This window comes from Geosmithia morbida, assembly GCF_012550715.1.
Source record: "Geosmithia morbida isolate 1262 chromosome Unknown scaffold_10, whole genome shotgun sequence".
Taxonomy (NCBI): Eukaryota; Fungi; Ascomycota; class Sordariomycetes; order Hypocreales; family Bionectriaceae; genus Geosmithia; species Geosmithia morbida.
This window is the reverse complement of record NW_023336197.1, coordinates 938,868-956,929: the sequence shown is the minus strand read 5'-3', so window position 1 is coordinate 956,929 and position 18,062 is coordinate 938,868. Positions and strand designations below refer to the sequence as shown.

General features: G+C 52.0%; 8 protein-coding genes across 8 annotated transcripts; 3 read left to right on the top strand and 5 right to left on the bottom strand.

The window, feature by feature from the left end:
- Positions 1-58: 58 nt before the first annotated feature.
- GMORB2_1784 (uncharacterized protein) lies at positions 59-400 on the top strand (the record flags this gene model as incomplete). Its single annotated transcript, XM_035463765.1, has 1 exon — positions 59-400. One exon carries the CDS (start codon positions 59-61, stop codon positions 398-400), a length of 342 nt encoding a protein of 113 aa, XP_035320596.1.
- Positions 401-1,445: 1,045 nt separating this feature from the next.
- GMORB2_1783 (translocation protein SEC72) lies at positions 1,446-2,060 on the bottom strand (the record flags this gene model as incomplete). The annotated part of the gene is made up of 1 exon (XM_035463764.1): positions 1,446-2,060. The coding sequence occupies one exon, from the start codon at positions 2,058-2,060 to the stop codon at positions 1,446-1,448; it is 615 nt and encodes a 204-aa protein (XP_035320595.1).
- Positions 2,061-3,178: 1,118 nt separating this feature from the next.
- On the bottom strand, positions 3,179-4,242 carry GMORB2_1782 (large subunit ribosomal protein L13Ae; the record flags this gene model as incomplete). The annotated part of the gene is made up of 4 exons (XM_035463763.1): positions 3,179-3,320; positions 3,388-3,700; positions 3,807-3,942; positions 4,222-4,242. 4 exons carry the CDS (start codon positions 4,240-4,242, stop codon positions 3,179-3,181), a joined length of 612 nt encoding a protein of 203 aa, XP_035320594.1.
- Positions 4,243-5,078: 836 nt separating this feature from the next.
- On the bottom strand, positions 5,079-5,981 carry GMORB2_1781 (BAG domain; the record flags this gene model as incomplete). Its single annotated transcript, XM_035463762.1, has 1 exon — positions 5,079-5,981. One exon carries the CDS (start codon positions 5,979-5,981, stop codon positions 5,079-5,081), a length of 903 nt encoding a protein of 300 aa, XP_035320593.1.
- Positions 5,982-7,416: 1,435 nt separating this feature from the next.
- On the top strand, positions 7,417-7,896 carry GMORB2_1780 (glutaredoxin 3; the record flags this gene model as incomplete). Its single annotated transcript, XM_035463761.1, has 3 exons — positions 7,417-7,468; positions 7,552-7,650; positions 7,727-7,896. 3 exons carry the CDS (start codon positions 7,417-7,419, stop codon positions 7,894-7,896), a joined length of 321 nt encoding a protein of 106 aa, XP_035320592.1.
- A 310-nt stretch (positions 7,897-8,206) lies between these two features.
- GMORB2_1779 (Chalcone-flavanone isomerase) lies at positions 8,207-9,379 on the bottom strand (the record flags this gene model as incomplete). The annotated part of the gene is made up of 1 exon (XM_035463760.1): positions 8,207-9,379. The coding sequence occupies one exon, from the start codon at positions 9,377-9,379 to the stop codon at positions 8,207-8,209; it is 1,173 nt and encodes a 390-aa protein (XP_035320591.1).
- A 2,169-nt stretch (positions 9,380-11,548) lies between these two features.
- Positions 11,549-14,058, top strand: GMORB2_1778 (F-box and leucine-rich repeat protein GRR1; the record flags this gene model as incomplete). The annotated part of the gene is made up of 4 exons (XM_035463759.1): positions 11,549-12,310; positions 12,468-13,190; positions 13,266-13,377; positions 13,436-14,058. 4 exons carry the CDS (start codon positions 11,549-11,551, stop codon positions 14,056-14,058), a joined length of 2,220 nt encoding a protein of 739 aa, XP_035320590.1.
- A 1,002-nt stretch (positions 14,059-15,060) lies between these two features.
- Positions 15,061-16,646, bottom strand: GMORB2_1777 (ammonium transporter, Amt family; the record flags this gene model as incomplete). The annotated part of the gene is made up of 3 exons (XM_035463758.1): positions 15,061-15,412; positions 15,502-16,496; positions 16,563-16,646. The coding sequence occupies 3 exons, from the start codon at positions 16,644-16,646 to the stop codon at positions 15,061-15,063; spliced, it is 1,431 nt and encodes a 476-aa protein (XP_035320589.1).
- Between the last annotated feature and the right edge of the window lie 1,416 nt (positions 16,647-18,062).

Sequence of the window (18,062 nt, the reverse complement as noted above, 5' to 3'; positions counted from 1 at the left end):
ACTCTACCACTACAACTACCACGCCACATATTATCATTCTCGCTCAGCCTTCGCAAATATGAGTACTAACACCGCTATCCCTCGCAAGACCCGTACTTCGGTGCGCTACAGCGCCTACAGCGTCGCCGCGCCCTCCTTCTCTCCCAGCGTCGGCACGTCAGATACAGCCACAAACGAGATCCGTGACATCGCTACCGGTCTCGACCGCATGGAGAACAAGGCCCTATCCTCCCAGCGTGTCATACTGAGCGACGAGAAGGTGGACAATATCAACAAGATTGCCCTCGGCGCCAAGCTCGACCGCGCCCTCGAGCGCCGCATGAGCGGACAGGACGCCGTCATGCGTCCTCGTCGTAAGACAGCCTCGGTCACCGACGACATCAACGAGAAGGCCCAATAGACAAGCCTGTGTCGTACCGGATGTCTATAGCCCCTTTATAACAAACCGTGTTACTCCATACCCCGCTCTCCTGCACTCTTCCGCGTTATGGCCCAGGTGGCATAACGGGGAAAAAAAGTAACGACATCACCGACGACTCTGAACACGCCTCGACTTGTTTCCGACCGTCCGCTGTCGACCGCTTACCGGTCCACGATAGGTCTTCGGCCCCTTTCCTTTCTTATTCAGCCAAGAGCCTACTTGAGCACGACCGAGTCCTGCTTTGCTCTGTCATCTCTTACGCCAACTGCTCCACATGTCTCGAGCCATGACCTCTTACTAAAAGGCCCTTTCTTGCGGCCCAAGTCTATGCTTTGCCACTTTTTTTCTATATATCGCTGAGTAGGAGAGGTCTTTGTCGCGTTGCGTCTTTTTCAGTCATTTGCTCCCATCATATGCGTTTTGCTCCTGTCAATAGATGATTATTTCACGATGCGGCACCATGCCTTGAGTGTCATCCGGCAGGTATACCATCACACAGACACAATGCACATATGTTTTTCTGCGGCTTGGTTGGATCATTTTTTACTCATCGCTTTCTACGGTCGGAATTTGGTTTTTGGTTTTGTTTTTTTGTTTTTGTCTTTTTGTCTTTTTCATCAACTACACACATTTCCTTAGATGACCCGGGATTTCGGACAGTGCTTGATACCATAGGTAGAGACGTTTCAGCGAGCTTCTAGAAAACAAGCCATGGAGCTTAGGTATATTCATCTTGACCAGAGATTCCATAAAGTGGTCCAAAGATGGTATCCAAAATACATAGCAAATTACCAGTATATTAACGTCCCATCTTGATAAACCTGTTGGCAATATAATTTGAAAAGTTTTTAAAACAGCCCCCAACGCCAGATAGTGCCCCTCCACGGCCTATGTTGTGTGTGCTCGAACAACGGTAACATGAAGGACGACGAATAAGTCCAACGAACATGTAAGGAAACACACTGTATTAAGTCAAGCCGCGACCCCAGAAAGAAAATCAGAACTCGCCCAGGCCCTGCCTCGCTCAGGACAGCCTGGAATTTATATCTTTGAGCAGGGACATGAGCTCTGCCTCCTCGCCCTCGACTTCAAGTCCCTGCTTGACCCATGACCTAGCCTCCTCGAGCCGTCCCATCTCCTGGAGACATTTGCCCCTCCTCCACCAGGCCTTTGCGTTGCCGACTCTGCGAATGTCCACCGATGTCTGGGCATCGACTGCGCCCTCGGGCCACTGCTGAAGCGCCATGTACGCCTGTGCGCGGTTGGCGTAGAGGCCGGACAGCTCCTCTCGCACCAGGGCCGAGGGCTCCCACACGGGACGGCCCTGTGCCATCTGTATGCCCAGGGTGTACAGCTTCAAGGCATCCTCGTAGCGCGCCTTGCGGTACTCGGCGTTGCCGTTGTCGCGGAGCTTGCTGATGTTTGCGCTGCGCTTGGGGTTGACCGGGACGGGGGGTAGGGGCACGCCGTGAGGGCTGACCGCTTCGGTTGTGCTGATGAGGGAGCGGTGCAGGGTGTTGAGCTGCTCCAACTCGTATTGCAGGGCGCGGGTGCCGCGTGTGCCACGCCCAACAAGGATGGCCTTGGACTTGGGGTCCATTTGGAGTGGCTGCATGTCAAAGTGGGTTAGGTCGGACATTATGGCGAGTTTGAAATGGTACTTGGTGCCTGGTGAGCCTTGTGTTGCGCTCAAGGAAGAGGGTTGGTAGTCGAAATGGGGATGGGGGAGTTGTTGGACTGGATTGACATATAAGCTAGGACTAACCTCAAAAGGACACTTTAGCTCCAACAAAGGTCGGTCCCTCTCTTATCTTATCACCACATGATCTACCCCGGGCCATCGCACAGCCCGCACAACAAGTGTAAAATGACGAAACAGAAAAGGTGGCGGGCCAACAATGTCTTCCATGTCTTTTCCTTTGATGAAATTCATGGATTACTGCTAGTTCATGTAGAAAATACTTTGCCCTATTATAACAAATATATTGCAGGTGATGTCTTTCTTCGTAGTGCGATTGACGTTGCATGTATAGGTAACCAACATCGAACCCAGCCCACACTCTCTTGACTTCAATATTGCGGGGGATTCGTCAGGGTTTACAAATACGGAATACTCACACAACGTGCATACATCACATTCAACAACGAGCATATGTTGATTGAATTGCAATTCCTTGAAGATTCCTATGTAATGTCATGGACTACTTCGACCGCCAGACGTGAGAGGGCCGCAATACAAAGTAATGGGTCCCCAAAGGTACGGATGCGCCCAGGGAATGCCCATCATTGCACATACAGTTTCACGCGGCAAGAGTAGTCTTCCAGTCTTCCTCATATGCGTCATGGGAGAAAATCGTTGGTCTCTTTTTTTTCGTCTTTTGTTTTTTTTTGGGTTTTTGTTTGTCTTTCCGTGCCTTCATTTCGATATAGGTTCCGGCGAGTCTCTTTCTTTCTCTTTTTTTGATCTTCTGTTTTTCTTTCGCTTCTTCGGTTCCATTAACAGGACAAAATACATTCCTTCTTTTGTGCTTTAGAAGTATAAACCAGCATCCGTCCCGTAAATAGAATGCAAAAGAAGAAGAAGTCGGCCAGAAGCCGCCGCAGCACCCGTTGCCATCACCCAGAAGCAAAATCAAGTTCAAATCCCTGTAAGAAACCGCCGCGCCGATCTAATGAAACGCACGAGAAAAGTCGGACAATTCCCGAGTCGCCGAAACCTTTCCGTTGGTCCAGCTCGGTCGAGAGTATCCGGCCATTTTAGTGACCGTAGACAGCAAGTGCCTTCGCCGTCTCGCCCTTGGCGCTGGCGGCCGCCTTCTTCGCTTCGGAAACTTGGCGGGCAGCGGTCTTCTTGCGCTCGTAGTAGGCCTGGGCCTTGGCTTTTCTCCGCTCCTCGAGACTGTGAAGACTTGTCAGTATTTCTGTCGAGTAGAAAAGTACATGTGTGGGGAAATATGATAACATACCGACCAACGACGTCCTGGTACTTCCAGCCGTTCTCATGGCTGAGACGACCGACAGTGCAGTACTTGCGGCCGGGCTGCAGGCGGAGAACGCGAAGAGCCTGGGGAACGACCATCTTCTTCTGAGTGTCGTAGGGGGGAGGGACACCCTCAAAGACCTTGAGGCGCTCGAGGGCGGCGGCACCGCGGGCAGTCTTGTGGGGCATCATGCCACGGACAGCCTTGTAGAAAATGCGCGAGGGGGCACGGAAGTGGAAGGGACCACCACGCGTGGGGTTGTAGCGGGTGGTCTTGCGGAGGTGGGCGGCGTACTTGACTAGAAACTTGGTCAGTATGTCTTTGCTCGGGTCGAGGCCGTGACCACGTTCTCTTGCGATATGCCATGTCAACGGACAGGAAGAGGGGGAGAGGATGCGACGTACGCTTAGCGCGGAAGAACTCGCCAGAAATGTTGAGAGCTTCGCAGCGGACTACAACGATCTTCTGACCGCTGAGAAGCTGCTTAGCGACAACCGAGGCCAGACGGCCAAGGAGGTGGCCCTTGCCATCAATGACAACCTGTATATACATTTCCCATTAGAAATCTGTATGCCATATGAATGATCCTGTCCGTCCGCCGGAGAGGTGTGTTTCCCAAGGAAATCCAGATAGGGCATAATCGAGGCACTACCACCGAAAAGTGTATGAATTAGGGGGGTCTCCACGCTCGTGTGCTCTTCTCATGACAATGCCTCTGTCTTGTCGCGTGTGTGCAAGTTGATGCACCCATCCGGATTCCCCGAAACACCTTGTTCCCCGGCGGGACCATCAATTGTGTGCGTGCAAAGTCAAACTCACAACCGACTCGAAGGACGACATGATGTCCGATTCTGATTTTGTGAAAAAGAAAAGGCAATGGTGATAGCACAGTCGACCTAATGGGACACGCAAACCCTCTGACCGCGCCGGCGAGAATCTGCTGCTGTGCTGCTGGGGGGGTTAGTTGTCCCGGATGTTTGAAGTGGTCGCGTTATGATGGGACAACGAAAAATCCAAGTTCCGCCTGGGTCCTGGTTGTGCCTTTGGATACAATACGCTAACCAAAAACAGAAAAGGGCATTTTTTCCTTGTAAGCGACTGAGGGCTACCATAGAAAAAGCTTAGGGCTGCGAAACCTAGGCTTCTGCCTCCGAAGATCTGCCGCCCACCACCGCCCAGACGCCTAATGGTAAAAAAAAGTGGGACATTATTGCTTCTTCCGTCTGCCACATCGACAGTTCAATGTGTGCGTCACACATTGTTCTGCCCACAATCATGTGACCAACCACACGCAGTAAGTAAACCCATCACATATGCGAACCCAACACACTAATACCACACGGGTACTTGTAATATTGCCACATGGGTTCGGCTGCAAGTCAAAGTGGATAACCGGATGGATGGCATAATATTCGTGGTTCTATGTATTCGTACCACCATTGACAGGACGCATTGCTGGTCAACCAGTACTACTATATTACTCATAGGCTCATCATCACTACCACATTGCAAGCTTGTCTACACGCACAACACATATTGTAGGGCGAAAAAGGACGAATTTCCAAATTACTAATGCTAAAATCATCCCAGCCCGAAGGATGATCGGACAGTAAATACTATGCAAGATGGATTGTGCGTACAGTATCGTATAATACTAGCTTGCTTGCCCGTTTGCTCTACCTGGCCGCTGCCCTGGCCGCCTTGGCCGCCTTGGCCGCCTCATCAAGTCGGCTGCAGATAATTTGTGTCTCTTTAATCAGGGCCTTCCTCTGTGCCCTAACATCCGGGTTTCCATCAGTTTCGACGTTATCAGTCTTGAGAATCACGTGTTGCATCACAGACTCTGACAGCCTGAGGTGCTCTTCATCTATCTTCTTGGGATCCGATGGCGGCCTGGCGATGAAGGCTTCGCAAAGGGGCTTCCATTCGTCGAAGAAACATGAAGAAATTTCCTCCAGCTGTTGCATGCCCTTGCTCCCAGAATCGGTGGGGGCACCTGCATTGGAGGAGCTGGCGTTGGAGCTGCTTGCCGTCCCATCCGAGGCTGTAGGCTTGTCCTTCTTTTTGTTCTTGCGCCGACGCTGAGACTTGGTGAGCCCGGGGGCGACATCCACCACCTCCTCAGTTGAGGGGCTGCCGCTGTTGTCAAGGGCTCCATCGGGTACGATAGCCATGATTTCGCTCTTGTTCTTAACACCGTAGCGCCACACGGGGGCGCCAGGATCGCTCATCTTCTTGCCCTTGTACAGAAGCTTGATGCTGCTGGTTACACGGTTCGGCAGCCCCATCATGAGCACGATGCGCTCCGCGACATCCTGGACGAGGACTTTGCCGTCGGCTAAGGATCTCTTGGGGAAGTGCGCCGGGTACGTGACGCCCCTATTCTTGATGAGAAGCACATCATCCGAGACGGGCTGCGGGCTCGGGGGGCGCTGGTCGTAGTAGCTGTCGGTGGTGGGAGCATCAATATCTTGAGATGTGATGTAGCTGTAGTCCTCGTCGGTCACGTTGGGGACGCCGCCAGACATGGAGCTGTAAGGCGACAGGCTCCCGCCGCGGGACCAGCTAAATCTTGACATGGTGAGGGGCAGGGCGGCGAGGATGGCGATGCTGCTATAGATGATTCCCGGATGAACTCCGAGTGTCCCAGAAATGTATTGATTTGAACCGTTGATGATGGTGTTGAAGTTTGTCAGTGTCTCGTTGATGCCAATCCTGAAATGCTGTAGGGCACCAGAGGTGGCCACGACAGCCTGCGTCGAATCCACCTTGTCGGGTGTCCAAAGGTGGCCCGTAATAGGTCACCTTTGACTATGGGAGGGTGTCTGGTTATATAACCGGGAAAAAGAGGTCGATCTGCAATGGTATCGGGCGTCTTTTTCTCGGTCAAAGAGGGGATTGTTGTCGCCGCCTTTGACCTCGTGTCGTATACGGCGCGTCACAGGTGGATTGTGTTCAACAGTTTCGGGTACTCCAGTCGCAGTCTCCGTCTGGCTGAGCTCCAGGCTGAACTCAAAGTCGGTTGAATGATTGTACTATACACAGCCACGAGGACAATGTCGGTTGTATTTGGGAGCCACTTCGTATGCAGGTCGCGATTCTGGTGACAAAATCGATAACCTCTTCTGACAAGCAGAGGATAGGTGTCATGTAGGCTCATACGAGGAGCTGAAGGTGGCCCGACCCTGAATTTTCCTGGTGCCTAACAATTGACTTGATTGGCCACTTAGTGATGTCACTCACCCCGGGGAAAATCTGGTAGAATGCGTACCCTAAAGCTTAAACGGCCGATTGTTCCAGAACTTTGAAAAAGCTCCCGTTACTATCGGAAAAGCGGTTTCTGCTTATATTTTCTTTGTTACGCAAGTAAAAACTAGTAGTTGGTAACTTACCAGAATGGAGTTTAATTCCAGGCGTTTGAGGATATGGAGTCGTTGTTACGCAAATGATAATTTTTCTCCGTACTGTCAGCAAAGTGAGGAAATGGCATGTAGCAACTGCATGTTTTGTGTGGTGGCGTCTTTCATATTCATTCACCTTTGTAGTTGTTTATATTAATTGATACCTCTACATTCAATTGACCATTATCATTGGGACGTCCCAATAAACCTAGGCCATGATTATCCCATCGCTGTCGTAATGGCGTTTGTTCTTGCCTAGGAGTAAATACCGAATTTTGGATGAATGAGTAAGCAACCAGCGAGTTGGTCGCCGATTGCATCATGAGGGGAAAGGGTCCACTCGATTTTGGTCCCCCTCCCAAACTCCCCCCAAGCCGAGATCGCCTATCCTGCGTTACGACACAATCGTATTATAAAGCATCATTGATACCCTCCGACGCCCCCATCCTTTCCTCCCCTCTCTTGTACAACATCCCTATCTTCCCGTACGTTCTCCCTAAAAAGACGCTCCACCACTTACCTCTTTAGCTCAAGAAAAGCTCACCTAACGTATATTTGCAGATATCAAATGAACGTTTTTCGCAAATTCTTTGGCACCACAGTTACAGTCAACATGACATCCGCATCCGCCAAGGCCCAGCAGTACATTGACAACAATGCTGTTGGTATGTTGCCTTGCTCCCCACACCCGAAGCGTACAAGCCCTCTCTTTTGCGCCCAGCCATACTAACCACCGTACGCGTCACAGTTGTCTTCTCCAAGTCCTACTGCCCCTACTGCAGTGCGACCAAGTCGCTCTTGAGCAGCCTTGACGCCAAACCCACCGTGCTCGAGCTCGACCAGCTCGGTGAGCCCCTTTCTCCGTCCCCTCTCCCCCCAATTGAAACCGTGTCCATGGCTGACGAATGTTATCCCGGCTACAGAGGATGGCAGCGACCTCCAGGAAGCACTCCAGGAGATCAGTGGCCAGCGCACCGTGCCTAACGTCTACATTAAGCAGAAGCACATTGGTGGCAATTCGAATGTCCAGGCCCTCCAGTCCAGCGGCCAGCTCAAGGCTTTGCTCCAGGAGGCTGGCGCCATCCAGGCGTAAAAGACTCTCGCAAACCCCTTTGTTCTTCAAACGACCGGAACGGGGTCTCCTTACGCAGTATTACAGGAAATCTGAGGATGATGCGCCTGGCCGCAGTAGATTATAGAGCACGATCCTCGTTAGGTGGCGTCGAGAGATGGGGTAAATAAACAGAACATCGAGTTTTTGACTTTGCTACTGCTACAGCTACAATGTGATATTTTGGTTGTAATATAATACATGGATGGCAACAAAAGCCAGATATCCCTCTTTCCGTCGCATAGATGTATACTGCTATGCACTGTTACACCAAGGAATGTTGCGCATGCAATCAGAGGACCTGGGTGGCAACAGTTCCGACAGGCCTCTCAACAAACTCCAGAACACCATCGACTATACTCTGCCTGGCACCCTCGGATGCGACCTTTGCTCCGGCGAGGTAGTTGAGCCAAAGGAGACGAGAGATCCTCTCGTCGTCGACGGCGCCCATGATGTCCTTGCGCAGTGTCTTGACGCCTTGGTCGTTGTACATAACGGAAAGCTTGCCGGCCTGGTCACGGCACAAGATGAGCTCCTTGGCTTTGGGAACGGAGCCGCGGTTAAACATGGCCTTGAAGTCCTTGAGGGAGGCGCTAAACTGCTCGTCGGCGTAGGCCTTGGGATCAGACCGCGTGCGGCCGGTAATAGCCCTGACGAATCCGTCTCGCAGGTGATGGAGATCAGTGTCCTTGACGGGAGTGATGCGGAACAAGGTGCGGCAGCCGGCATCGCGCAGTATCTCATTCCACGTGGCTTCGCCTTCGGTCTCGTGCATGAGTGACGCGCGCAACGCTTCCTTCTCCGAGGAAATAAGCGTCGTGGCTACCGGATTGACCTTTTTGACGAGATAGTGTTGCAGCTTGGCCACGTCTTGCGTTGCGACGTAGAAACCCACCACATATACCTGTATGCCGATAAAGGTGACGCTACGGGTGCCTAGGCCGACGAGGGTGAACTGGGCCCCCTCGTCATCCGTGATCGACGCTGCAATGGGACCTTCAGGCTTGGGCTCCGAGGGCAATTTAACGTCCAGAGTGCGAGGGAATGTGGTGACGACACTGTTGCCTGTGGGGACAATTTCGCGGCCTTCATCGTCGTGGAGTACCACCTTGCGCTTCTCGCCCCCCTCAGTCTTGAACATCTCATTTGGCACAGCAGAGTCGCATTCAACTTTCTGTTTCCTGGACTGATCGTCCAGAGCCGTCTTTAGCTTCCATGACGTGTATATGAAAGAGACGATTCCAGCCCCGGCCCCCGCCGCAAGGAATGCTGTCCGGTTACGGTCGTAGTCCCGGCGCTGGTCATTGAGCTTGTTGAGGTCAAACTCTTGTGTCACCCGAGAAACACCACGTCCCATCCTGAAGGCCCGGCAACCGCTCGTTAAGTAGGCCGGAGGCGAGGTGGCGGCACGAACCCTCGTCCGCAAGGCCGGACCTCTGGTCGTTGTTGCTACCCGGCGAAGCATGGCTTGTCTTCTTAAGGGGCGATTGGGGACTACCACTGGCGTTAGGACTGGCCTGATTCAGACGGTGAGGCCCTGAATAGTTTATCTTGTTGAACGTGTAAAGCTCCCAGCTGCCGCTCAGTCTTGGCTGCGTTGTAGTGGTTGGCGATTGATTGCTAATTCCATTGTAATTCATGATGGCTCCTCGTTAAGCGGCACGGCCGGAATAACATCGGAAAAAATGAGCCTGGGCTGATTGGTCGGACCGAGTTTATTCCGAATAATCATTCAACGATTAAATTATATGAAATAGTAAAAAACATCATAATTTCAGCTTGATATTTAACGTTATCATTATTACTACCATCATTGTTATTATTATGGCTCCGTACAAGGGAAAAATAGTAATTAGGAAGATGTTGAGGGGTTAACCTAGCCGAGGAAGGTTTGCCCGTCACCCTGTTCCAACGCGCCGTCACGGCACGTGATGTGGAATTCTTGACCCATGACGCTGCATCTTGATTACATGTAACATTAATACCTACCTGTTTCACGGTATAATTCGCTAATTACAAGCATTACATATATTTTCAATGTCCATACACTTCGTATGCTTTTTCTTCTCATTCTTACAGGATTTTCTCTCTTTTACTGTACAGATTACATATAATGTAGATTGAGCTGTCTCTGTGATACTTGTTGGATGGGGAAGGATGCGCGATGCTGGTAACTAATACGACATGATTATGCTTGGACACATCACATCACCTGCTAACCAGCCTATAAGGCGCGGCGGATCACGAGAGCTGCATCGCATGTCTTCCTAATCATAGGACGGGTACTCACTGATCTATGATACTTTCCTCATCAACGTGTTTGGGTTTTATGGAGAAGATGAAACAGGGCCACAATGAGGTGCTTCATTGCAAACTTCGCCGTATTACTAGCAAATATATATAATACTGAAATCACATGCTTAAAATGCTGAATGCTCTCACATACTACAGGGTGCCATCAATGGGTTTGCTCCTTGTAGAAGGGCATTTTTGGTATCTAGCAAGTACCGATTACCTTGACTGATGTTTGACGATGCTCCATGTGCTACGAGTGGTCACCTGCATGAAGCCTGTAATATGGGACGAGCTATAGGGGGTGTACCACGCTGTAGTCAGGTCCTGTAGGTAGGTGCACAGTCAGAGGTAATATAATACCTACACGAGTAATACTGCCCATGTGTGGATTAGTAGCGAACTGCCTCACTAGAATCGGTGATTTACTAGAGGCTTTCGTGCCTATGTCTAGACACAGTATATGGTGAAGACGGGAATACTTAGACATCAGTCAAATGTCAAGAAAAAACAGAAACAACAACAACAACAACAACAACAACAACAACAACAGCAATACCATGCTCGTATCTGTTCGTGATATCGCCAATACTCGGTTAATTGTTCAGCGCTCGCGGTTTGTGTGTGGGGTCCCTCAGCCAAGCCCAAGCGCCAACGTCAGCAGCCAGCTCATCAGCAGCACCAAGGGAACCCAACAGTAACATCCCGTAGCTGCACTTGTACAGGTCTGTACTCTCGTACTGTAATACTTGGTGCCCCGCCATTGTTCTGGGCGCTTGTCGTATATTATTCCACAGGCTTAGGCCCGCCTCCACTCTTCCGTCACCACCAAGCCCTTTTGGCTGTTTTGACTCGGCTTCCCTTGGCCACATCGTTCCCCTTGCTACTCTGTACATACAACCTCGTTCCCACTCCGTTTCTGCAAACCTGTCGCGACGCACCGGTTCTTGCGCCTTTGACGCACCTTCGACACGACTCCGACTCCCAGTCCATTTTTTTCCGCGCTCATCCCTCCAGTGCTACCGTCCCGCCAAGCCCGTCGCCCTCACCACTCCTGTGCTTCGACCAACGAGTGCTCTCTACGGCCCTTTTCTCCCTCGTCTTCCGTCCCCGTCTTCCGTCCCCGTCTTCCGTCCTCGTCTCCCTCCCTCCTTCTTCTATTTGAAACCTACCGCCCCCGTTTCTTCGACCTTTCCGGTAGCCGAGTCCATCCTTTACTACGGTCCAACAGTTGTCTGATCCGACGTCATCTGAGCCACTTCGTCCCACGTCGGCTCATCGGAGATTCCCTCCCCGGCACGCATACACACCGCTGTGTGTTGTAACAGTCCCATCACGGGCCATGAGGCCTGATGTGGCGTCCCCCCCTGCCGGCGCCGCCGATGTAACTTCTCGGTCGGTGTCGGCGTCGGAGGAGCAGGATGACTCCCGTTCCACGTCGTCGACCGCCTCACCTGCTCCCCCCGACAACGAAGAGTCCGACTTCTTCCTCAACAACAACGACTCGCAGTCGTCGCTCGGCGTACCCAACTTCCAGGACATGGCAGTCGATGATGCCTGCTGGCCCCCAGTCAACCGCCTCCCCAACGAGATCCTTATTGGCATATTCTCCAAGCTGAGCGCCCCTACTGACCTATACCACTCTATGCTTGTCTGTAAGCGTTGGGCTCGCAACTCTGTCGATCTCCTCTGGCATCGACCTTCGTGCACAAACTGGAAAAACCACAGCAGCATCTGTCAGACGTTGGGTCTCGAGAAGCCCTTCTTCAGCTACCGTGACTTCATCAGGCGACTCAACCTCGCCGCCCTAGCTGACAAGGTCAATGACGGCAGCGTCATGCCCCTCGCCGTCTGCTCCCGTGTTGAGCGTCTCACCCTCACCAACTGCAAGAACCTAACCGACTCGGGCCTCATCGCCCTAGTTCAGGGCAGCTCTTCGCTCCTAGCTCTCGACATATCACAGGACAAGAACATCACTGAAGAGTCCATCAAGGCTATTGCCGACAATTGCAAGCGCCTCCAGGGCCTTAACATATCGGGGTGCGACAACGTCTCCAATAGCAGCTTGGTTAAGCTCGCTCAGAGTTGCAAGTATATTAAAAGGGTGTGTTTCCTCTCAGCCTTCCCATCTTTGTTGCTTACAAGACTCCCTTTCTCCCCCTCTCTTTTCTTGGGCTTTTGGCCTCTCCGTCTTGACCCATACACTGCCAGCCTTGCACTCTTAGCCACTACTATCGCGCAGCTTGCTTACTATCCTCTAGCTCAAATTGAACGAGTGCGTGCAGGTTCATGATGATGCAATCTTTGCCTTTGCGGATAACTGTTCGAACATCCTCGAGATCGACCTGCACCAATGCGGTCAGGTCGGCAATGGCCCTATCACCTCTCTCATATCTAAGGGTAACTGCCTGAGAGAATTGAGGCTTGCTAGTTGCGACTTGATTGACGATCATGCTTTTCTCTCTCTACCGTCTGGAAGGACCTTTGAGCACCTCCGCATTCTCGACCTGACATCATGTTCTCGTCTGACCGATGTTGCCGTCCAGAAGATTGTCGAAGCGGCCCCTCGATTGCGAAATCTTGTCTTGGCAAAGTGCCGCAACATCACTGATGCCTCCGTCTACGCCATCTCCAAGCTCGGAAAGAACCTTCATTACGTTCATCTGGGACACTGCAGTCATATTACAGATGACGGTGTTAAGAAACTGGTCAACAACTGTAATCGTATTCGGTATATCGACCTGGGGTGCTGCGTAAACCTGACGGACGACTCGGTACGGCGGCTGGCTATGCTCCCCAAGCTCAAGCGGATAGGCCTGGTGAAGTGTAGCTCAATAACAGACGAGTCGGTCCTTGCTCTTGCGGATGCCGCGTTCCGCCCGAGAGCAAGAAGAGACGGCCACGGCATGCCTATCAGCGGCGAATACTATGCCTCGAGTCTAGAGCGTGTTCATCTGAGCTACTGTCTCAACCTGACTCTCAAGGTATCTTAATTTTCTCCCCCGCCGCCCGTTCTTTCAATGCCCAGGACCAAGGTCCGATACTGACAACAAACATAGTCCATCTTGAGATTGCTCAACTCCTGCCCCCGCCTGACGCACCTCAGTCTCACAGGCGTTGCTGCCTTTCAGCGCGATGACTTCCAGCCTTTCTGCAGGCATGCTCCTCCTGGTATGCACTTGAATCTTGGACCATATCAGAGATCAGAGGAGCTAATAATGAGAGACAGAATTCACCCAACAGCAGCGCGATCTCTTTTGCGTCTTCTCGGGAAACATGGTATCACAATTTCGCCACTACCTGAACACCAACTCCCAGTTTGACGAACTCCGCGATGGTCACTCTGGGGACTCACGCCGCGCCCGTAATCGGCCACAACACCCCCCGGCCGACATCCTTGGCGACACCGAAGGAATAGACGATGAGATGGGAGATGAGGATCCCGACTACGATGTTCTCGACGCCCACCAGCTTGGCGGTCCCATCTACCCGACCCTCTTGGCCGGCATGGATGCTACTACGCAGGCAACTGCTCAAATGCCACCGTTTTTGCAGGCGATCCCTGTACCCCCCGGCGGGCCCCATGCCGGTAGCCACGCGATCCAGCCGTTTGCAGCCGACAGTACGCATTTCGGCCCCACGGCCTTCTCAAGCTTCCTCAACAGCCAGCCGGTTAACGGTGCCCCGCCCCCAAGTGCCCATGGGCTTTCACTAGCCAGTGTGGCCACCGCAGCTGGTTCCACCGGCGGGCCGGCTCACGGAGCCAGCACAGCATCTATGCACCAGCAACACCAGCAACTCGGAGAGGAAGACACCCCAGGGCAGCAGGACCAGGCTAGGCCCAGCGACTAGGAAATGCAATGGCACTTGCATACAAATGGACAGAGCCGCAGACACCAATGTATAATGCCAGGCTGGGGTGACATCTCTAGGTGGGTGAGGCCTCATGCCGAGAGTTCTTGGCACGAGGCATCTTCACATGGCTTGGTGACGCCATATACACGTATCTGTATTATATGGTACAGATATCCCGTCAAAGGGGCGAGAGCAGTATGGTTCGTTCCACAACAACCACCACTCCTACAGCCGAGAGGCCGGCACGAGTTCCAGAGCAGAATAATACCCCGGCGTTTGTTTGTAACGAACAGATATGGCAGATGAGATGGAAAATCGAGGGATACAGAGCGTGATACGGACTGGGAAGAGCGGGTGTGGTCGGAATGCTTTTTTCAATCCTCTTAGCATGGCATATACTTATTTTTACGACGGCGTGCCACGAGAAAGTCGGTAAATAGTCTTTATTGTTCTTATTTCTGTTTTGTTTTTGTTCGAAAGAATGAGGGGGAGGATACTGTGGCTTCGTTCCTATTTTGAAATCCCGGACATGACCTAGGCAAGGGACAAGGGCCATGCAGAAACCCCCCCCCTACTCCAGACTGAAGATTTGACTTACGGGCAGACAGGCAAAGAAGCCAACAGGTTTAGCGGGACGGTGGTAACTTTTTAGTGAGTAACAGCAACACACCACCTACCGATGAATCACAATGAATTGTTTTTTACCACTCGTTTGGCTCTTCCAGACTTGCCTTGTACGGCACTGTGCCTAATTATTGAATGTACGGTTGTGAATTATAGTAACATCTCTCTAGTCCTACTACAAAGCTCTTCAAGAAAAAAAAATGGTACGACAAAATCAGCGAAAAAACCTGGACCATGCTTCTCCTGCTCACCAAAACAGGATTCCAAGACCCAAGCAAAGTTGATGGCTAAAATAAAGCAAGTCACCACAGGGATCAATATATAATTCAATTAGATCTTGTTTGCACAGTGGCGGGTATTGATGCTACCACCTTCCTAGACAGTCTGGGGGACCTTCTCGTGGCTGGCCATGGCGCTGCCGTTGCTGAGTACACCGTGGCCGTTGACGGAACTGGCTGAGTCGGAGACGTGGCGGGTGAGCTCGACATAGTCGTAGGCGAACTCGCCAAGCTGGACGTCGTCCATGCCGAGCTCCTCCTCCTCAGCAGTGGCGCGAAGGGACAGGCCGGGGACGAGATTGAGGAGGAAGAGGATGATGCAGGTCAGGACAAAGGACCAGGCGAAGCAGCTGACAGTACCAGCGAACTGGTAGCCGACCTGGACCCAGTGGTGCTCGATCCAGCCGAGAGGCTCGTTGCTAGAGCCGTCAAGATCGACGACCCAAGAACTGTATTTTAGTTAGCATCTCCATTTCTTGGAAGTGGAAAGGAGAGGGTGGAGGGGKGGGGGGGGGGGTGAAAGTCGAGCTCTACTTACGCAGCAAAGACGCCAGTGCAAATGTTCCCAACCATGCCACCGATGCCGTGGACGGCAAAGATATCGAGAGACTCATCGACACCGATAAGGAACTTTAGCTTTGTAGCAAAATTGCAGCAAATACCACCAACGATACCGATAACCAGAGCGCCCCAGGTGGTGACGAAGCCGGCAGCCGGCGTGATGGCGACGAGACCGGAGATGGCACCGGAGCAGAAACCGATGGTGCTCCACTTACGCTCAAGGCGGTAATCGAGGAGCGTCCAGGAGAGAGCACCGACGCAGGCAGCGAGCTGGGTGTTGTAGGTGGCTAGGATGGCGCGGATGTTCATGCCCAGGGCAGAGCCACCGTTGAAACCGAACCAGCCGACCCAGAGGAAGACGGTGCCGATGACGACGTTGGTGACGTTGTGGGGGCGATAGGGCATGCCACCTGTCTTGGAGTATCCGACTCGCTTTCCGAGCATTACGCTGTATGCCAGGGCGCAGGTGCCCGAAGCAATATGGACGGGGCCGCCGCCGGCGAAGTCGAGGGAACCGAGTTTGAAGAGCCAACCGTTGGCGTTCCAGGTCCAGTAGGCAATCGGGTCGTACACGACGGTCGTCCAGATGAAGATGAAGACGAGGGCGGGGAGGATGCGGCCACGGTCGGCAACGGCGCCGATGGCGAGGGCGGGCGTGATGGAGGCGAACATGCCCTGGTACAGGCAGAAGAGGATATCAGGAAGGTAGTCGGAACCGTTGGGCTGGGCCATGGTGTCCATCAGACCGAACATAGTCAGGTCGCCAAGAAAGGAACCGCCGGTACGGGAGAAGGTCAGCGAGTAGCCCCAGAAGTACCACTGGAAGCCGACAACGCCCACGCTCATCATGGACAGGAGGAGCAGCTCCAGGGCAGACTTGCGACGCGCAAGACCACTGTAGAAGAGACCGACGCCAGGAATCATCAGCATGACGAGACCTGAGCAGATGAATAGGAAGCACAGGTGACCGGTCTAAGCCGTAGGTTAGTTGTCAAGGCCCGTTATCTGACGCGTTGAGTATATTCGAATGAGACGTACGTCGTAAAAGACATTAAGGTCGTTGGCTCCCGTATCGTCGCCATAGCTGGCACTTGTCGTCGTGCCGTTGTATTCGGTGGACATTGTAGCCTTTGTGCAGTTCAACTAGGCGTTGAGGGCCAAAGGGGGGAAGTACGGGACCTCTGACTGAGGGGAATTAAGTATTAACGTAAAAGGTAGAAGGAGAGACACGCACAAGAGGGGGAGGAAGGAGGGGACAAGTAATAAATGATAAGTAAAAGAGCGAAAGAAAGAAATGGTAAGATCCAGACGCCGAGACGCGGCGGAGAGGGGGGAGGGAGACTAATAATAAGGATACGTACGTCCTGCCTAGGATCGACGAAAAAGTAACATCGAATTTCAAATTATTTTTACTCTAAAAGAAAAAAAAGAAAGTATCAATTGAGGAACAAGGACCCCCATGTAATACTATCAAGTACAAGACAACATCGTCGTCCATGTTCCACGAAGGGGGGGGGGGGGGGAGCGCAAGGAGCGAGACTCATCTTCCCTATCAGTATGCCTGCCAGGGGGAGGGGTGCGTTTACAAGTTTGAGACGCCGTCCCTTGGCATTCGAGAGAGGATGCTCCGTACTGTGGGGGCGATAAGACGTCTTTGACCTTTCAAAAGGGAAAATCGAGAGAAAGAGCAGCACATGCTTGCTTGTATTATTATGAAGATCATCCCTAAGTGCAAGAGTTTGATCCGGATGAATGGATACGATCATCTGTCGTTAGCCATGCGAAGCAACTCGTACGAGTATACAATACACAGAGCGGATGATTCCTGGGAGACGTGGATGTATACGAGTAGGTACACATAGAATGGTAGAGTGAGCAAGCAGGAATCAAATCTTACTTTCGTATCGAGTTATTTCTATATGTCAATATTGGTATGCGCATGTATTCCGTCCGCAATAGGGCAGCGAACTGGCAAATCATGGGAGAAACCGGTCGAGCGCCGACATATGAGTGCGTGCCATGATATGTATAGAACAGCATGCACCCAGAAACTCTTGTAAAATAATGGCTATTGTTAATATAAACTTAACTGATGAGTATGCACTGCCGCGCAGGTGGCTTGCAACTGACACAACATGATAAGCCAGTCGCCTCTAACAGGTTGCCTTCCCAAAATACACGCCCCTCCCTTCCTGACCACGGCGTATACCCCTGCTTCTATTTAACAACATCCCAACATGCCCCTCTTTTTACCACCGCTGGTATACGGAGAACGGACCGCGGTACGAATGTCTGTAAAAGATCATATTGGCAAGTAGTATGAGTACATATAGTAGGCCATCCAGGTTGAATAGTAATAGAGACTCGAGAGTAGCTGCTATTTCTTTTCTTTCTCTTAACTTGTACGGTTTCGGTCACTTTTCCGCTTTGGAACTGCCTTTGAAATATCATGGAGTCGAACGGCACGCGTATGTGTACATGTATGTCAAACACGGGCTCTTATCTCTGGGCAAACGCCCAATAAGCACCGGAAACCCC